The sequence below is a fragment of the Miniopterus natalensis genome, chromosome 10, assembly GCF_054644295.1.
Source record: "Miniopterus natalensis isolate mMinNat1 chromosome 10, mMinNat1.hap1, whole genome shotgun sequence".
Classification (NCBI taxonomy): domain Eukaryota; kingdom Metazoa; phylum Chordata; class Mammalia; order Chiroptera; family Miniopteridae; genus Miniopterus; species Miniopterus natalensis.
The window spans coordinates 42,539,641-42,557,155 of record NC_142090.1 but is presented as its reverse complement, the minus strand read 5'-3'; the positions used below and the strand labels follow the sequence as shown (position 1 = coordinate 42,557,155).

At 36.8% G+C, this 17,515-nt stretch overlaps 1 protein-coding gene, 1 non-coding gene and 1 pseudogene across 2 annotated transcripts in view; 1 reads left to right on the top strand and 2 right to left on the bottom strand.

Annotated features, from left to right (window-relative positions):
* PRKAR2B (protein kinase cAMP-dependent type II regulatory subunit beta) overlaps positions 1 to 9,074 on the top strand; it is a 101,522-nt gene extending 92,448 nt beyond the window's left edge. The window contains exons 8-12 of the mRNA XM_016204765.2: positions 564 to 638; positions 2,857 to 2,922; positions 3,047 to 3,185; positions 6,987 to 7,577; positions 8,710 to 9,074. Coding sequence (XP_016060251.1) covers positions 564 to 638; positions 2,857 to 2,922; positions 3,047 to 3,185; positions 6,987 to 7,120 — 414 coding nt within the window. The 3' untranslated portion in view covers positions 7,121 to 7,577; positions 8,710 to 9,074. The remainder of the gene's footprint in view (positions 1 to 563; positions 639 to 2,856; positions 2,923 to 3,046; positions 3,186 to 6,986; positions 7,578 to 8,709) is intronic.
* Positions 5,318 to 6,050, bottom strand: LOC148092241 (6-pyruvoyl tetrahydrobiopterin synthase pseudogene; annotated as a pseudogene).
* Positions 8,702 to 8,808, bottom strand: LOC148092240 (small nucleolar RNA SNORA36 family). Its single transcript, XR_015715213.1, has one exon. It is a non-coding gene; the product is annotated as a small nucleolar RNA SNORA36 family (small nucleolar RNA).
* Positions 9,075 to 17,515: the final 8,441 nt, after the last annotated feature.

Here is a 17,515-nt window from a genome sequence, read left to right as displayed (position 1 = left end):
TGCTGGCCAGGTGGACACCTTTCCACTGACTGGGAGGGGGAATTGGGCTATATCCTCGCTTTACACTGCATTCATCTACTGAAGTATCTTTGTTGTAATATCAGTATATGCCTGGCAGAAATTTTGGCCACATTACAGAATGCATATTAGGCACCTGATCTTCTCTAGCAGCATATCTCTTTAAATAAAAATAGATCAGGGGTTGGGAATTCAAATGCCTTCAGAGCTAGGCTAGTCACACAAAAAAGAAAAACCAAGCCAGGATGGGAGTTTGGTAAACTGGAGTACATGTGCTCCATCCAAAAAAACAGCTGCTGTTCCACCATAGTTTATTGTTGCCATGTGGAAATATGTCCTGAGTGTTGCTGACTCGCCTGATTTTTCTAGAGGAGCTGGAAACTCAAATTTTTGTGAGAAATTTATTTTAAAATGTTGGCAATTAATATAACATACATATCCACACACTACACTTAGTTTATTTGGCTTGTAGGCTACCAATTTCTAAACCTCTGAAATAAATAAGATTACCCAATTAATTTAATAGTTGCTGTTTTTCTTTGTAGGTTTCTGAACGCCTAAAAGTAGTAGATGTGATAGGCACCAAAGTATATAACGATGGAGAACAGATCATTGCTCAGGTATAATCCTTTTTATGCAGTTTTGTTTAGGGTTATACTCCAAAAGGTTCTTATACATTGTAAATCTTGATGAATTTTTCAGATGTCTATAATTAGCATGTAGTGATGGATTAAATGGATATTACTTTTACCAAATGACCTGTTAAAAATGATTTAATTTATAGCCATTAAGCTGTTTGAATACTTTTATTTATATAATTAACTCCTAATGAATATGTATTAAATCATCAAATGGATTTCTGCATAATTTTATATTTGCACATGACATAAGTATAAAAAATAAGATACCATTTATAAGAGGGAAAAAACAGGTGAGTGTTCCATGAGATTAATGAGAACTCAGAAGGTGCATAGAATTTTGTATGAGAAATTCACAATGACACCTCCTGAGGCTGCTCCCTGATAAAATTAACCAAGAAGGAAACACACTGTACCATATATTGTGTTGGCTTCCAGGCACTAAATGAGGGCCAACATGCTGTTTAACCACAAATCTTTTCTAAGATCCCAGTTGGATCCTGTAGTAATACATACTTGGTTAGAATAGGGTGAACAAGAAGTAGGATTTATGAAGACAGTTGAAGTTCACAGATAAAGTAGGCAGATAGTACCTTATTTCCTCGTTACACTTTTAAGTATTGAGCAAATGATTTAAACAAATTTTTAATAGTCTATAACTTTTTATAATATTATGCTGTATTACACTATCTAAAATATTGTCTCTTCTTTGGATATATGTGAAACGATTCAAAGTTTGTGAGACTGAGGAAAGAATAATTGTTTTAGAAGGCAAATAAGCAAATCCGTCTCTATCCTGTCCCGTAGTGTGTGCCACCCCCCCACTTACGGATTAGAGCAATAAAGGATTTGGAAGAATGGAATCAAATTAGAAAACAGGGCTAAGGTTCTACTATATAAATTGATAACAAAATATAGAGCACTTTTGAAATGATTTTTTTAGTTTTTATTTTAAAATAATTATAGCTTCACAGGAAGTTGCAAAAACAGTAACGAGAAATCCCATGCACTCTCCATCCAGTTTCTCTCAGTGCATCTTGCATCACTATAGCTCAGTATCAAAACTAGGAAACTGACAGTGGTCCCATAGACCTTACTCAGATTTCACCAGTTTTATATGGATTTAGAGCATGTTTTGAAAACTAAATTATATAACACTTGATTCAAAACACTTGAAAATTTAACATGAAGCTCTTACGAAAACCTGATGTAAAGATAAGGGAAAGGAGATATGTATATTGTAGTTTTAGTTTATTAAGGATATTTTGAGATATTAGTTGTCTTTTAAGCATTTGTAAACATACGTGTCTATACTATATTATATAAATCTAGTCTCAATATTTATTTTGTGATATGATACTGCATTTCTTGAATTATACTAAAGAGTTTTGAAGTACCTATATTTCTTCAAAATCACTTTGAGAGGCTCAGGAAAGTCAGTATCTGTTCTCTTCTATATTATACTATTTAATTCAGAAGGCATAATTGGAAATCAAGGCAGAGTTTATTCAAAAACACCACCAAGAAAAAAATGGATATTCAGTTAGAAATGACAGCACTTTTTAAGGGTTTTTTTGTTTGTTGTTTATTTTTGTTTAATCCCTTCGCCTTTTTCACCTAGTCCCAAAATCCCCCACACTTTTCTTTCAGAAATCTTTTTGAGGCCGTGAGGTGGATAGTCAGTAAACTGGCATCTTTGATCTCTAACTTCAGTCAAAACATAAGGACCCAAATCTACAGTTTCTGAATAAGTCTGGGTGTAATTCTCCTCTTTGGGAGTCGATGGCTTATCTTGGGCTACCATGCTAATGTTTGTTATATTAGGACAACACAGGGTGCACAGCATCTGATGCCATTCCTGCTGACTGAGGATGTGCTGCTGGGAATGGTGGTGCCTTTTCTAACATCTGTGCTCTGATGGAATTCTTATCCCAGTGTTATTTGCCATATTTTCTTGATTCAGAAATGCTATGGTAGAGAGAATATTATTTCAAATAACTTTACAAATGAAATTACATAATTTTCAGTTGTAACCTCTGTTTAGAAAGTAAAAGATAGAGCCTGTTCCCTATGAGATTTCACTTTTCAGGCAAATGATCTGTATATTGGAGTTGGATTGACTTCAGGGTTATGAGAGGCAAGGGGATTTTTGTCAACTAAATTTGCATTTTTATCGTCTGTTTTTATTTTATTCTAATAGGGAGATTTGGCAGATTCTTTTTTCATTGTAGAATCTGGAGAAGTGAAAATTACTATGAAAAGGAAGGTAAGTGTTCTAAAAAAAAATCTACATATTAGCTAAGAACATAATTTTCTTTTTGATGTTTAGACTAAGGTTAACTTCTTTCACTACACTGAGTAAAAGCTGATGCTTCTAATTACCTTGTCAGGGTAAATCAGAAGTGGAAGAAAATGGTGCAGTAGAAATCGCTCGGTGTACTCGGGGACAGTACTTTGGAGAACTTGCTCTGGTAACTAACAAACCTCGAGCAGCCTCTGCACACGCCATTGGGACTGTCAAGTGTTTAGGTAAGAATCACGACAGTGGGCATGCTTCTCCTGGTTGAAATTTTCTGTCTGCATTTTATGTATCCATGTTGTACAAATTAATTTATTGGGTCCACAGGTTTTATAGTCCCCACAAAATATAACAACGGAAACATTCATTCATTGCATTATAAAATCAGTTGTGGAAGCCATTTTTGTCTTTTAAAAAATGTCATATATATATATATATATGTATGTGTATATAGTGTTCTTTTTTATAGGCATGAAATAACATCTTATTTTAATGTAACAATTCTGAGTACCAAGTTTTATATCTGATTTTTCAAATAAATAACATGCACTATGTTCTTCAAAAAAGAAGGCTAAAACAATATTTTTATAAAGTGAATTAAGCTCTGTGGAGAAAGTTGGAATGTCTGTGGGAATACTTACTCTAGTCCTGGACAACATGTGTTCAAGTTGTCAAAGCACAACACAGTTTTCTTTATTATTTAACTTTTTAATTACCTCCTTATATTATATAGTAGTTAGGCATAAATCCCCATTTTCTGCTGGAAGATGAAATTTTAAGTGAGAAATAACTTACTTTAATAATGAAAAATATAATTCAGACCTTAGCCTGTTTGGCTCAGCTGTTAGAGCGTCAGCCTGCACACTGAAGGGTCCTGGGTTCGATTTTGGCCAAGCGCATATATCTCAGTTGCAGGCTCGATCCCTGGCCCTGACTGGGGCATGTGCAGGAGGCAACAAATTGATGTTTGTCTCTCTCTGTCTCCCCACACACACCTCTCTCTCTCAAAAGCAATGGAAAAAATATCCTTGGGTAAGGATGAAAACCCCCAGAAAAATATAATTCAGGTGATATCACTATAGATGACATTTTCTTTTTAAAAAATGATTCAATAATAGGATCCCTTATCCTTGAGACAGCATGGTGGGACCTGGAGAGTATTACGTTAAGTGAAAGAAGCCAGTCAGAGAAAGACAAGTATCACATGATCTTACTCATGTGGAATCTAATGAACAAAATAAAGTGATAAACAAAATAGATCCAGAGACATAGAAGCGTGGAACAGACTGACGAATCTCAGAGGGAAGGCAGGGGTTGGGGGGTGGGGTGGGGAGAGATTAACCTAAGAATTTATATGCATATATGCATAACCCATGAACACAGACAGTAGTGTGGTGAAGGCCTGTGGGGGAGGGGGTGCAGGGCAGAGGGGATCAATGAGGGGAAAAGGAGACATTTGTAATACTTTGAACAATAAAGGTAAATTTTTTTTTTAAATGATTCAATAGTAATTAGCCACTCTATTCTCTTCATCCACAGTTTAGTAGAAAAACTGAACTTCAGTGTTCTTGAGATGAGCTAGTATTCTCAGAATTAACTTCTTAGAAAAGTCACTTTAATTAATCAAGTATTTTGGATAAAAGAGAAGACAGAACTGATGTAATTTCCTTAAGTAGAGATATTAGACAGTAAGAGTAAAGATGATGTGAGTGAAAGCCCATTAATTTTTTTCTATAACATATTATATTCACGTTAAAGAAAATCTGAGAAATACAGAAAAGGTAGGAAAAACTAAGAAACACTCATACCACCACAGCCTAGTGACTTCCTTATTATAGTTCCTCCTCTTTTATTTGCATGGGTTTTCCGTTTTGTTTTTTAACTTAAGCAGGTAAGTTTAATGATCAAAACAAAACAAAATCAATTAGCAAAAATTCCAGACTTTGTGGTCACCCATATTTTAATATTTAAGATTCAACTATTGTAAGTCTTATAAACATTTCTGCCCTTTATAACAGAAAAAATGAACACACAAAAATGAGATAATGTCTGGTTGGTGTGGCTCAGCGGTTGAGCGTCCACCCATGCTCCAGGAGGTCCTGATTTGATTCCCCACAGGTTTTCGGGCTGAATCCCCAGCAGGGGAAGTGCAGGAGGCAGCCGATCGATGTTGATGTTTATGTTTCTATCTCTCTCCCTCTCCCTTCTTCTCTCTCTAAAATCAATAAAAACATTTTAAAAAAAAGAGATTATGGAAAAACAAAAATTGATTGCTTTTGCTTTCAAATAGTTCTACACCAAAACATTTTGCTGAAGTGATTTTTAATCTATACAAAACAGACTCTAAATGATACTCAGGATACATTACCAATTTGGTTTTAAAATAGATTTGAACTTAAAACAAGTTTTACTCACAACGATTTCAATAAATCGAGCACTCCAGAACACAATGTCGAGGTGCAATAATTACATGATGACTTCTTAATAGTCCAAAGGGATGAAAATATTTTTCAAGTATGGAAAGAAATTAAATCTTTCTATAGTATTAACCCCTAAGGACTATTTTCCTTTATAGACTACAATACTGTTGTCAGTTTCATATACTTTTACTTTATAAAGAATTCCCACAGGAAGAAATTTCTGGAGGTTTTCCCAGATATATACAGCTACGTTTTCTGTCATACTTACAACATCTGCAAAGTATGGCACATGTAGATCCAGATCCTTTTAATTTTTATTGATTTTATTTTTTTTTTTTTAGAGAGAGAAATATCAATTTGTTGTTCCACTTATTTATGCATTCATTAGCTGATTCTTGTGGCCTGACCGGGATTCGAACCTGCAACATAGGCATATGGGGAGGATGCTCCAGCCAACTGAGCTCATGGCCTGGGCCTAGATCCAGATTCTTATGATCAGGGGGCCTCATAATTGCCTCTTCCATATACCCTTTGAGGTCGGTCAAATTCATAACCATTCCTGTAATAGGATCAATCTTTGTAATTGTGCCCATGACCATTTGGTTTGTTGCATTTCCCAAAGAGTTTCAAGTTTTCTTGTTTTAAATAATTTTGTAAACTGCTTTTTTCATTCATTATAGCTTAAGCACGTTCTCATTTTATTACATCAGTTTGTAACATTCTACTAGGGTAATATATTAGCCCATTATAAACTATTTAATGATCCCCCACTGGTAAATATTTTGAGGGTTTTGGCTCCATTTGGGGAGGTGCTTTATTTGATGTGCATGGACTACTTTTCCATACAGAGGATTTTTCCTTAGAAATGGTTTTTAGAAGTGGGTTTTCTTTTTACAGCTTTTGATATATATTGCCAAATCACTTTTATTTGTACCAATTTACATGCTACCAGCAGTGCAAGAATGCCCATTCGCTCTTTTTGTAAACACTGCTTTTACCTTTTTGAAAGGCAAAAAAAAAGTATTTTAATTTGTAGTCCTGTGGGTAGAGACTGTGATCATATTTTCCATGTGTGTATTATAAATTTAGTTTTTAGAAATTCATGAGACAGGCAAGCAAAGTGACATATAACATATAGTGATAGAAGTGGACAAAAGCATTATTATGGTTGTCATTTTTAAGTGACTAGACAATAGTACGAGAGTAAAATTATAAAAGGTAACATTTGGTCTTCTAAACTTGATATTGTACACTCTGAGGGAAAATAGAAAACACTCCCTTGCCATCTTTGAGGAGTTTATATTTACTCAAGTGATGACATTATAACTATTTTTTTTTTTATTTCAAGGACTTGCCCTTGACAGTCCCTCATCCTTTTCTCAACCTGGATCAGGAACCTCCCACCAGCCTCACATTGCACATCATATTGCCAAGGGACTCTACTTCCTTTTAAAGTGGAACATTTTTATCTTTATGCCTTTTTCTTGTATATTTATGTAATAATGCCATTGCATTATTGACATATGCAGAATGATATCATAAATGACTCAGAAGTGCTGCAGATTTTCAAAGAATGTTACTCATTTTTCTTTTACTCTCCCCTTTTCTTAGCCATGGATGTGCAAGCATTTGAAAGGCTTTTGGGACCTTGCATGGAAATTATGAAAAGGAACATTACTACCTATGAAGAACAATTAGTTGCTCTGTTTGGAACAAACATGGATATTGTTGAACCCACTGCATGAAGCACATGTATGGAGCAAGAAGACCTATAGTGACAAAATTGCACAGTAGTGGTTAGTCCACTGAGAATGTGTTTGTGTAGATGCCAAGCATTTTCTGTGGTTTCCAGTTTTTCCTTTTTTTACATTTACAATGTATCAGTAAACAGAGTAGTAATTTAATAGGCAATAGGCTTTAACATCATTTCTAAAGAATAGATCATAAAAAATATCAACATACGAATAAAATGATTTTCTACTCAACAAAATTTACTGAAAGGTTTATTCAAATGATTGTAATATACTGAAAGTATCTGTGTTTAAGAAGCTAATTAAAGGATGTTATCATAGGTAATTTGTGTTTGTTTTGACTTACTCAGAATGATGTGTCACTGACTGTGCCCATGTAAGAGGGAACTTGGCAATGAATCATGCTATACAGCATGGCGTCACATTCTTTTTACAACTCGTTATATATATAGTAAGTACAATTTTAATTGTTTTTCTTTTAAAGTTTTTGTGGCTTGATAAGTTATATGCTGGCCTTGGCCTATTGGTGGAATGATATAAAACATCATATGCAATTTAAAAACCTTTTATATTTTTGCAATAAAGTACATTTTCACTTATTTGGCATAGCCAGTGGTTTTAAGGACAGGCAATTTAGTCATTGTAATAGAGAAGAGTCTTTTTTAGATGATAGATCATTAACACTTTCTCACAAAGCATATATCTCTGCTTCCTTTTTCATTTGCAATTCTTTGTATTATTTATCTTTAAAATTTTGAGTTTGACATTTAATGTCACAAAGTTTTTTTTGAAAAGCTATTTAAATTTACTTGTCTTCTAAAAGTTTAAGGTCTTATATATAGTACAAAAAAAAATCTCCAATATCAAAAATAATTTGGGGTTCTTACCAATGCCTACAGGATATTTTTGTTCTTCATTTAGTATCCATAATAGCTTTCTTTCAGACATCTGCTCCCATAGGGTTCCTCCAAGGTAGTAGAAACAAATTTTTATAAACAAAATCAGATGCAAAGATAAAAGGAATTTCTGCCTGTTCCAAATGTACCATTAGACCTTGCCCTTTGCTTTAATGTAGACTCATAGTTAAAAGTGCAGAATGAGCTCAACCAGAACAGATTTTCATTGATAACTGATATACTTATTTTTGGCTGCATAAAATGAATTCTGTTCAACCATAGCAGTATAGCCTTACATTTCTAGCCTACGTGGCCCCAATGTCTAGAGAGATTAATTCTAACCAGTTCACTTTTAAACAAGAAATTCCATTTTGGGAAACATGTTTTAAAGAAATATATACATAGGTGAAATTATTCTGTGGCTAGTGTGGTCATATTAGAGAATGTTTATGGTCTTACTTGTATAATGAAAATGTGGTTAAAAAATGTTAACCAAGATTTTATATATATATATATATATATGTATATGTATATATATATATGAAGTTAAAGTATGTAAAGCATAACTTCAGCCACATTTTAAAACACTGTTTAACAATTTTGCAAACTTTCATGTAGGAAGAGAGTTTACTAAATGAAGATTACTTGTTTTCTTTTTTTTTTTTTTTCCTTTTTTCTTTTTTGTAGGCTGGGAGGTATCCAGTCATCTCCCCTAGCCTATGTTTCAATGTCCCAAAGTTTAACAGAACAGGGAAGCTGCCCTGAACTGAACTCAACATTTTGGATAAGATGACTTTTCTGTTAAATTTTATTTTAAAAGCCATGTTAATAAAAAACACACAGAACCCCAGATTTCTGGTTTATCATTCTGTATTCTCTATTTACTCTTTCAGGTTACCTATTTTGTTGCATAAGCTCATTGCTATCCATGGAATAGTAAAAACTGCCTGTTTAATAAAGAACTCTGAGGCCGTAAATGCCAGTTACATTATTTTCAGTATTGTTGGTTATATTTAAATTTTCCTTATAATAAAGCACACTTTTATAATAAACTATAATTGTGTTTAATGAAGATTTTTTTTTTTTTGCTTTTTTTTTTTAATCCTCACCTGAGGAGATAAAATATACATATATATGTATATATATATATATATTTTTTTTTTTTTCTTTTTTTAACTGATTTTAGAGAGGGAGGAAGTGGGTGAGAGAGATATCAATGTGAGAGAGATACAGGTTGCCTCCTGTTTGTGCTCCAACTAGGGATTGAACCTGCCACTTAGGTATGTGCCCTGACTGGGAATCAAACTTGTGACCTTCTGGTGCACAGGACAGTGCTCTGAGTCACACTGGCCATGGCCCAAGGATGTGTTTTCATTGACTTTTTTTTTTTAGGGAGAGACACAGGTTGGGGGGGGAGATTGATGTGAGAGACATACATCGATCAGTTGCCTCCCATTTGCACAACAACTGGGGATCAAACCCACAACATTTTGGTGCACAAGACGACACTGCAACCAACTGAGCCACCTGGCCAGGGATGGCTTGTTTTTTTCTTGGTTTTGTTTTTGTGTTTTTAGTATTTTATTGATTTCAGAGAGAGGAAGGGAGAGAGAGAGAAAAATCGATGAAAGAGAGACATTGATCAGCTGCCTCCTGCATGACCCCTGCTGGGGATTGAGCCTATAATCCGAGTATGTACCCTGACCAAGAATCGAACTGCCATCTCCTGGATCATAGGTTGGTGCTCAATCATTAAGCTACGCTGGCCAGGCTGGCTTGGTTTTTATTATGACTTCCATACTGCATACTGCACCATGTGGAAAGAAAGAAAGAGAGACAGCATATGTGAAAACTAACAACCTGGGCATAATGTAGCAGAAAGTATGATTCTGAATGGCAATAGAGTTTTAAAAATTTTAACTATTACTCATATAATTTTGATATGTTTATATAATTATGGTATATTAGAATAACCAAATAAATCTGGCTAAGGAATTTATGTCAAAGTATGTAAAGTTCCTCTAATTTGACATGTGGATGTTATTATTTAATCACTAATTAAGAATCCAAATTCTTTGTTGCAGTTTCATTCAAAGATGTATTATGTGTGGCTAAGAATTTTCAGAGGCCCTGGCCAGGTAGCTCACTTGGTTAGAGCATCCTCCCAATACACCAAGGTTGCAGGTTCAATCCCTGGTTAGGGACACACAAGAATCCTGTCAGGGTACATACTAGCATCAACCAATGAATATATGAGTAAGTGGAACAACAAATCAGTGTTTCTCTCTCTTCCTCCCTCTCTAAAATGAATTTTAAAAAGGAATTTGCCTCAGAGAACACTTTTAACACAAAGGTTCTTCCCCCTAATTATTTTAAATAAATATAAAGAGTGTGTATGTGCTTCCTGCATATCCATATGAACTAGGGCTTGGTACATAGATTTTAACATAAATACAAACGAGATACAAGTTGTATTTGGTTTACTGTTATACACTTTAGTTAGCAGACCATTTACTATGCTCAGAAATGCTGCCAGTGAAACACAGGGCATGAAACAAGGGACTACGAATTTTTTGAAATATATAAGACTAAGTGCTGAGTCCTTTTCCTTTCTAAAGTATCTTTGAAATAATGATATAGCCCTGCCGGTGTGGCTCAGTGGTTGAGTGTCTTTCTATGAACCAGGAGGTCACCATTCAATTCCCAGTCAGGGCACATGCCTGGGTTGTGGGGCATTCAGAAGGCAGCTAATCAATGACTCTCATCATTGATGTTTCTCTCTCTCTGTCTCCCTTCCTCTCTCTGAAATAAAAAAACAAACAAAGCTATTTTAAAGTGATATAATTTAAAGTGATATAATTTTCTCAAGAAATGTCTATGACAAGAATTAGATGACCTTTGGCATTCTTAAAGAAAATTAATAGCCCAGCTGGTGTGTCTCAGCAGTTGAGCATTGACCTATGATCCAGGAGATCTCTGTTTGATTCCCTGTCAGGGCACATGCCCGGGTTGCGGGCTCCATCCCCAGTAGGGGGCATGAAGGAGGCAGCCCATCAATGACTCTCTCATCATGGATGTTTCTCTCTCTCTCTCCCTCTCTCTGAAATCAATAAAGACATTTAAAAAAAAAACATAATGCATAAGCCTAGAGGGGTAAGTAATATATCTGGATAAGCCAACGTTTTGTCAAATATCTGAAGAAGGGATTCTAATATCTAATTATGTTAATATATAATGGAGAAATAGAATTACGGAATTCAAGATGGTTGAAGAGCAGGTGGAAGCTATACTCACCTCCTCCCAGGACCAAACTGGAACTGCAGCTAAATTAAAGAACAAGCATCCTGAATAACCAACTGAAGACTAGGTAGAGAAGTCTTATTAACCAAGGATATACAAAAGAAGCCACATTGAGACTGGTTGGAAGGGCAGAGATGTGAAAAGGGCTGGTCCTGCCCCAAAGGGTGGGAGCTGAGTTTCTGGAAGAATATATGAAATGTGTGGGAGGTTCCCCTTGAGAAGCATGGGTTCTCAACCCCAGGCAGGGCTCCACCGTCCAGAGCACTACAGCCAGGAAGATATGCTCACATAACATCTGGCTGTGAAAAGCAGTGGGATTTACGTCTGTCAGGGTGAGACAAGAGTCCACTGGAGACACAGGCACCCTCTTAAAGTGCCAACACAAAATTTCATTTGCAGTCACTTGCCCAGGGCTCCAGCAGAGGCAGGGTGGAGTGGACTAGAGTTGCCTGAGGGAAGTCTGGGGTTTGTGGTTCTGGGGAGGAAGCTGGGGGAACAGCCACCCAGATCCTTGTGCTGAGTCATTCATTCATATCACACATGCCATCTTTTTTGGGTGGAGCATTCCTGTCCCTGTAGCATCAGCCAGAGGAAAGCAATAGCCCCACCCTATGGAATCCCTCTCACCCCACCCTGGAGAGCTTAGACCCTGCTGAGGAGTCAATGGCATTGGCCAGTGGGTAGAGTTCTGGGCAACTCAGTGGGTGTCAGTAACAGTTGTGTGGCTTTGAGGTGGGGGCCATTTCACCCACTTCCCTGTGAGCCTGACACTTCCCCCTCATAGGAGATCCAATAAAACCACCATCCGGGCTTCTAGCAGACCCAACCTCTGGGCTCCAGAGGCCCCACCAACCTGACTCCTAGTGGCTCACCCCTGCCAAGGTCTGGGAAGAATCTCGGACAGACAATCTGAGTTGTGTGGCTCTGGGGTGGGGGCCAACTTCCCCTGAACCTCACAGGCACCTCCCACTCTTTTCACTCCCAGTGGCTTCTCCCTCCTGAGATGGAGCTACTGACAGAATTTGGGAGAGAGTGAGTTGCATAGCTCTAGGACAGGAAATTTTCCTGTCAAACATCGGATCAGTACAGAGCTTTCCCTTCACAAGGGCCAAATCTTGGTTTCTTTAGGCCTGATAAACTCGGCTGCCCTCACCCTACAACTCTCTGAGACCCTGCCATACCACAAAGGTATGTGAGCACCCAGTGGGTGACAGCTATACTTAGTATAACCCTAGGACTTTTGTTGAGTGGCCTTAGACTCAGCGCTGGCACCAAGACTGAACCCATATATATTAGGAGAATATCTCTTGTCCCTACCTCGTGATTCACTGAGAACCCATTGCATGCAGTACAAGTACTGACAGAGGCTTTCAGTGACTGAGCCTAATAGGCAGGCAGCAGGCAGAGGCAGGCACAGGCAGGTGGAGGTGGACCTCAGGGTTCCTAGGGACTTTTGCTGACCTGTCCCTGGGTACAGTGCTGGTAAAAGCTAGCCTTGATGTGCAGCTTGAGTCTTCCCATGCACACACAGGCCCAGCAGAGGCTGCCACTAACTGTGGATCACTTTGTAGCCTCAAACAAGTTCCCCAGAGCCAGTCCCAGGCAGCATCTGACATTAAACTGCACCAGAGACCCTCCCAAAAGGCCCCCAAACCATCACACCCAGTAGACAGTTTCAGACAACATCAGAGCAGGATCTAATTAGCTTCACAAGCAGCATATCCAAAGAGATCTTGGCAGGCATCAGACCCTGCTGAAGCAAATTCCATTCTGAGTGGTCAGTACCTGCACAACAGCTCATACACTGTGGTGTAGGTTGATCCTCACAGCCAGCCTGAGGATTGACCCCACACATGAATTGGCCAACAGCAATCAAGACTCAGTTACAACAGAAGGGCCCACAAGGGGTATTCCTGGAGCACCCAGCGCAGGTGATCAAGCAGACTGTGCCATGAGGTCCCACAGGACACATGCTATATAAGGCACCCTACTAAGACTATGAGGCTTAGCAGATCTACCTAATACATAGAAACGAACACAAAAAGGCGGCCAAAATGGGAAAACAAAGAATCACACACCAAATGAAATAACGAGAAATCTCCAGAAAAAGAGCTAAATGAAATGGAGACAAGCAGTTTACCAGATATAGAGTTCAAAACAATAGTTATATAAATGATCAAAGAAATTAGAGGAAGAATGGATGAAATCAATGAAAACTTAACCAGAGAGAGAGTAGACATAAAAAAGGAAATAGAAACCATAAAAAGAACCAATCAAAAATGAAGAATAAAATATCTGAAATGAAAAATACACTAGAAGGAATAAATGGTAGGTTGGATGAAGCAGGGAATTGAATCAGCAATTTGGAAGATAAAGTTGAAGAAAACACACAATGATAGCAGTAAAAAGAAAAAATTTTTAAAAATGAAGATACTTCTAGCCAAGATGGTGGTGTAGGTAAAGTATTCACCTCCTCCAAAGCCACATCAAAATTACCTACAGAACAACCATCATTCAGAACCGCCAGAAATCCAGCTGAATGAAAGTCCTACAACTACGCAATTAAAGGATATAACCCTTGTAAACACTGATGTAACCAACATAGGAAAACCTAAATATATAAAGCAAATATTGATGGACAGAAAGGGAGAGATTGATAGTAAAACACCTAGAGTAGGAGAATTTAACACACCATTGACATCAATGGATAGATCTTCCGGACAGAAACCCAACAAGGAAATGGTGCTCTTAAAAGACAAACTGGATCGGATGGATTTGAATGACATTTACAAAACATTCCACCCCAAAGCTGTAGGATGTACATTCTTCTCAAGTGCACAAGCAACATTCTCAAAGAGAAACCCTGTGTTAGGACTCAAAACAAGTCTCTACGAGAGCAAGAAGACTGAAATCATAGTTCATAGCACTACAGGCCTACCTGAAAAAACAAGAAAAACTTTTTTTTTAAATGTATCTTCACTGATTTCAGAGAGAGGAAGGGAGAAACAGAGAAATAGAAACATCAATGATGAGAGAGAGTCATTGATCGGCTGCTTCCTGCATGCCACCTACAGGGGATTGAGGATACAACCCTTCCAGGTGCCCTGAAAGGTAATCAAACTGTGATCTCCAAGACCAGAAGTCGATGCTCAACCACTTAGCCACAAAATCCAGGCAAGAAAAACTTTTAATAAACTATCTAACCCCACAACTTAAAGACTTAGAAAGAGAACAAGAAAATCACAGAGTAAGTAGAAGGAAGGAACTAATAAAGATTGTAGTGAAAATAAATGACATAGAGACTGAAAAAAAAAACATAAAAAAGATCAATGAAACCAAGAGCTGGTTCTTTGAAAAGATAAACAAGATTCATAAATGTTTAGCCAGACTCATCAAGAAACAAAGAGATAGAACGCAAATAAGTAAAACCGTAAATGAAAGAGGTGAAGTAACAACTGACACCACAGAAATACAAAAGATTGTAAGAAAATACTATGAATATGCTAACAAATGACAGTGTGGATGAAATGGATGAATTCCTAGGAAAATATAATCTTCTAAAGTTGAGCAGGAAGAAACAGAGAACCTGAATGGGCAATAACAGCTGATGAAATTGAATCAGTAATAGAAAAACTCCCAGCAAACAAAAGCCCTGGCACAGATGGCTTCACAGGGGAGTATTATCAAGCATTCTAAGAAGTAACACCTATCCTCCTCAAACTATTCCAAAAAATTGAAGAGGAAGAAACACTTCCAAACTCTTTTTATGAGGCCAGCATTATCCTAATTCCAAAACCAGACAGAGACACTACAAAGAAAGAGAATTACAGGCCAACATCCCTGATGAACATAGATGCAAAAATCCTCAACAAAATATTAGCAAATCCGACCCAGCAATATATTAAAAAGATCATACACCATGACCAAGGGGGATTTATTCCAGGGATGCAAGGCTGGTACAATATTTGCAAATCAATGTGATACACCACATAAACAAACTGAAAGACAAAAATCACATGATCATATCAATAGACACAGAAGAAGCATGTGACAAAATCCAACAACCATTTTTGACAAAAACTCTCAGCAAAGTGGGAATAGAGGGATCATATTCAACATGATAAAGGCCATATATGACATACCTACAGCCAACATCATACCCAATGGGTGAAAATTAAAAGCATTTTCCTTAAGAACTGGAACAAGACAGGCATGTCCCCTTTCACCATTCTTATTTAACATAGTACTGAAAGTCCTAGCCACAGCCATCAGACAAGAAGAAAACATAAAAGACATCTAAATTGGAAAGGAGGAAGTAAAACTGTCATTATTTGCAGATTACATGATATCGTACATATGAAATCCTAAAGATTCCACCAAAAAACTATTAGATTTAATAAATGAATTTAGCAGGGTAGCAGGATACAAAATTAACACCCAGAAATTGATGGCATTTTTATACACCAATAATATACTCTCAGAAAAAGAACCTTAAAAAAATTCCATTTACCATTGCAACAAAAAAATTAAGATACTTAGGAATAAGCTTAACCAAGGAGTTAAAAACCTGTACCTGGAAAACTACAGGATGCTGCAAAAAGAGATAGAGGAAGATACAAATAAGTGGAACAATATATTGTGTTCATGGATTGGAAGAATTAATATTATTAATGTCCATACCACCCAAAACAATCTATAGATTCAACGCAATCCCTATTAAAATACCAACGGCATATTGCACAGATCTAGAACAAATACTTCAAAAATTTATATGGAACCAAAAAAGATCCCGAAGAGCCATAGCAATTTTGAGAAAGAAGAACAAAGTTGGAGGGATCACAATACCAGATATCAGATTATACTACAAAGCCACTGTAATCAAAACAGCCTTGTACTGGCAAAAGGACAGGCACATAGATCAGTGGAACAGAACAGGGAACCCAGAAATTGGCCCACACCATTATGGTCAATTAATATTTGACAAAGGAGGCAAGAACATACAATGGAGTAAAGACAGTCTCTTCAATAAATGGTGTTGGGAAAATTGGACAAGTACATGCAAAAATAAGAAACTAGACCACCAACTTACACCATATACAAGAATAAACTCAAAATAGACAAAAGACTTAAATGTAAGACATAAAACCATAAAAATCCTAGAAGAAAACATAGGCAGCAAAATCTTAGCGATCTCTCTCACAGCAATATGTTTACTGATACATCTCTTAGGGTAAGAAACAAAGGAGAAAAAAACCCAAATGGGACTACATAAAAATAAAAACCCGAAACACCAATGAGAAAGGTGGTTCACAGCAGCATTATTTATAGCAGCTAAGATCTGGAAACAGCCCAAGTTCCCATCAGTAGATAGAAAAGCTGTGGTACATTTACACCATGGAATACTATGCGGCACTAAAAAAGAAGGATCTCTTACCCTTTGGTATATCATAGATGGAACTACAGAGTATTATTCTAAGTGAAATAAGGCAGTCAGAGGAAGACAAGTATCCCATGATCGCACTCATACTTGGAATATAATGAACAAAATAAATTGATGAAAAAAATAGATCCAGAGACACAGGAGCATTGAACAGACTTACAAATCTCAGAGGGAAGACAGGGGTGGAGGAGTTGGTGGGGAGAGATTAATCAAAGAATTTATATTCCTATATGCATAACCCGTGGACAGAGACAATAGCATGAGGAAGGCCTGGGAGTGGTGGTGGATGCAGGTAGAGGGGATCAATGGGGTTGGGGGGGAAGGGAACATCTGTAATACTTTCAACAATAAAGATAAATTTTTCAAAAAAATTATAATTGAAAAAACAAATATATCCTTGGATGAGGATTAAAAATATACACATTACAACAAAGTATATGCAGACAAATTGGACTATCTGGACAAAATGGATAACTTTCTAGAAACATACAATCTTCCAAAACCCTCAGGAAGAATTAGAAAACCTGAATAGACAGATTATAACTAGTGAAACGGAAGCAATATTAAAAAACCTTGCAACAACAAACATAATGAACTGGATGGCTGGCTTCACAGGAGAATTTTAGCAAAAATTCAAAGAAGAGCTAACACCTATCGTTCTGAATTTCTTCTGAAAAATTCAAGAGGAGAGAGGACTAGAACTGATAAGTGCATTCAGTAAAGTAGCTGGATACAAAAGAAATATCCAGAAAT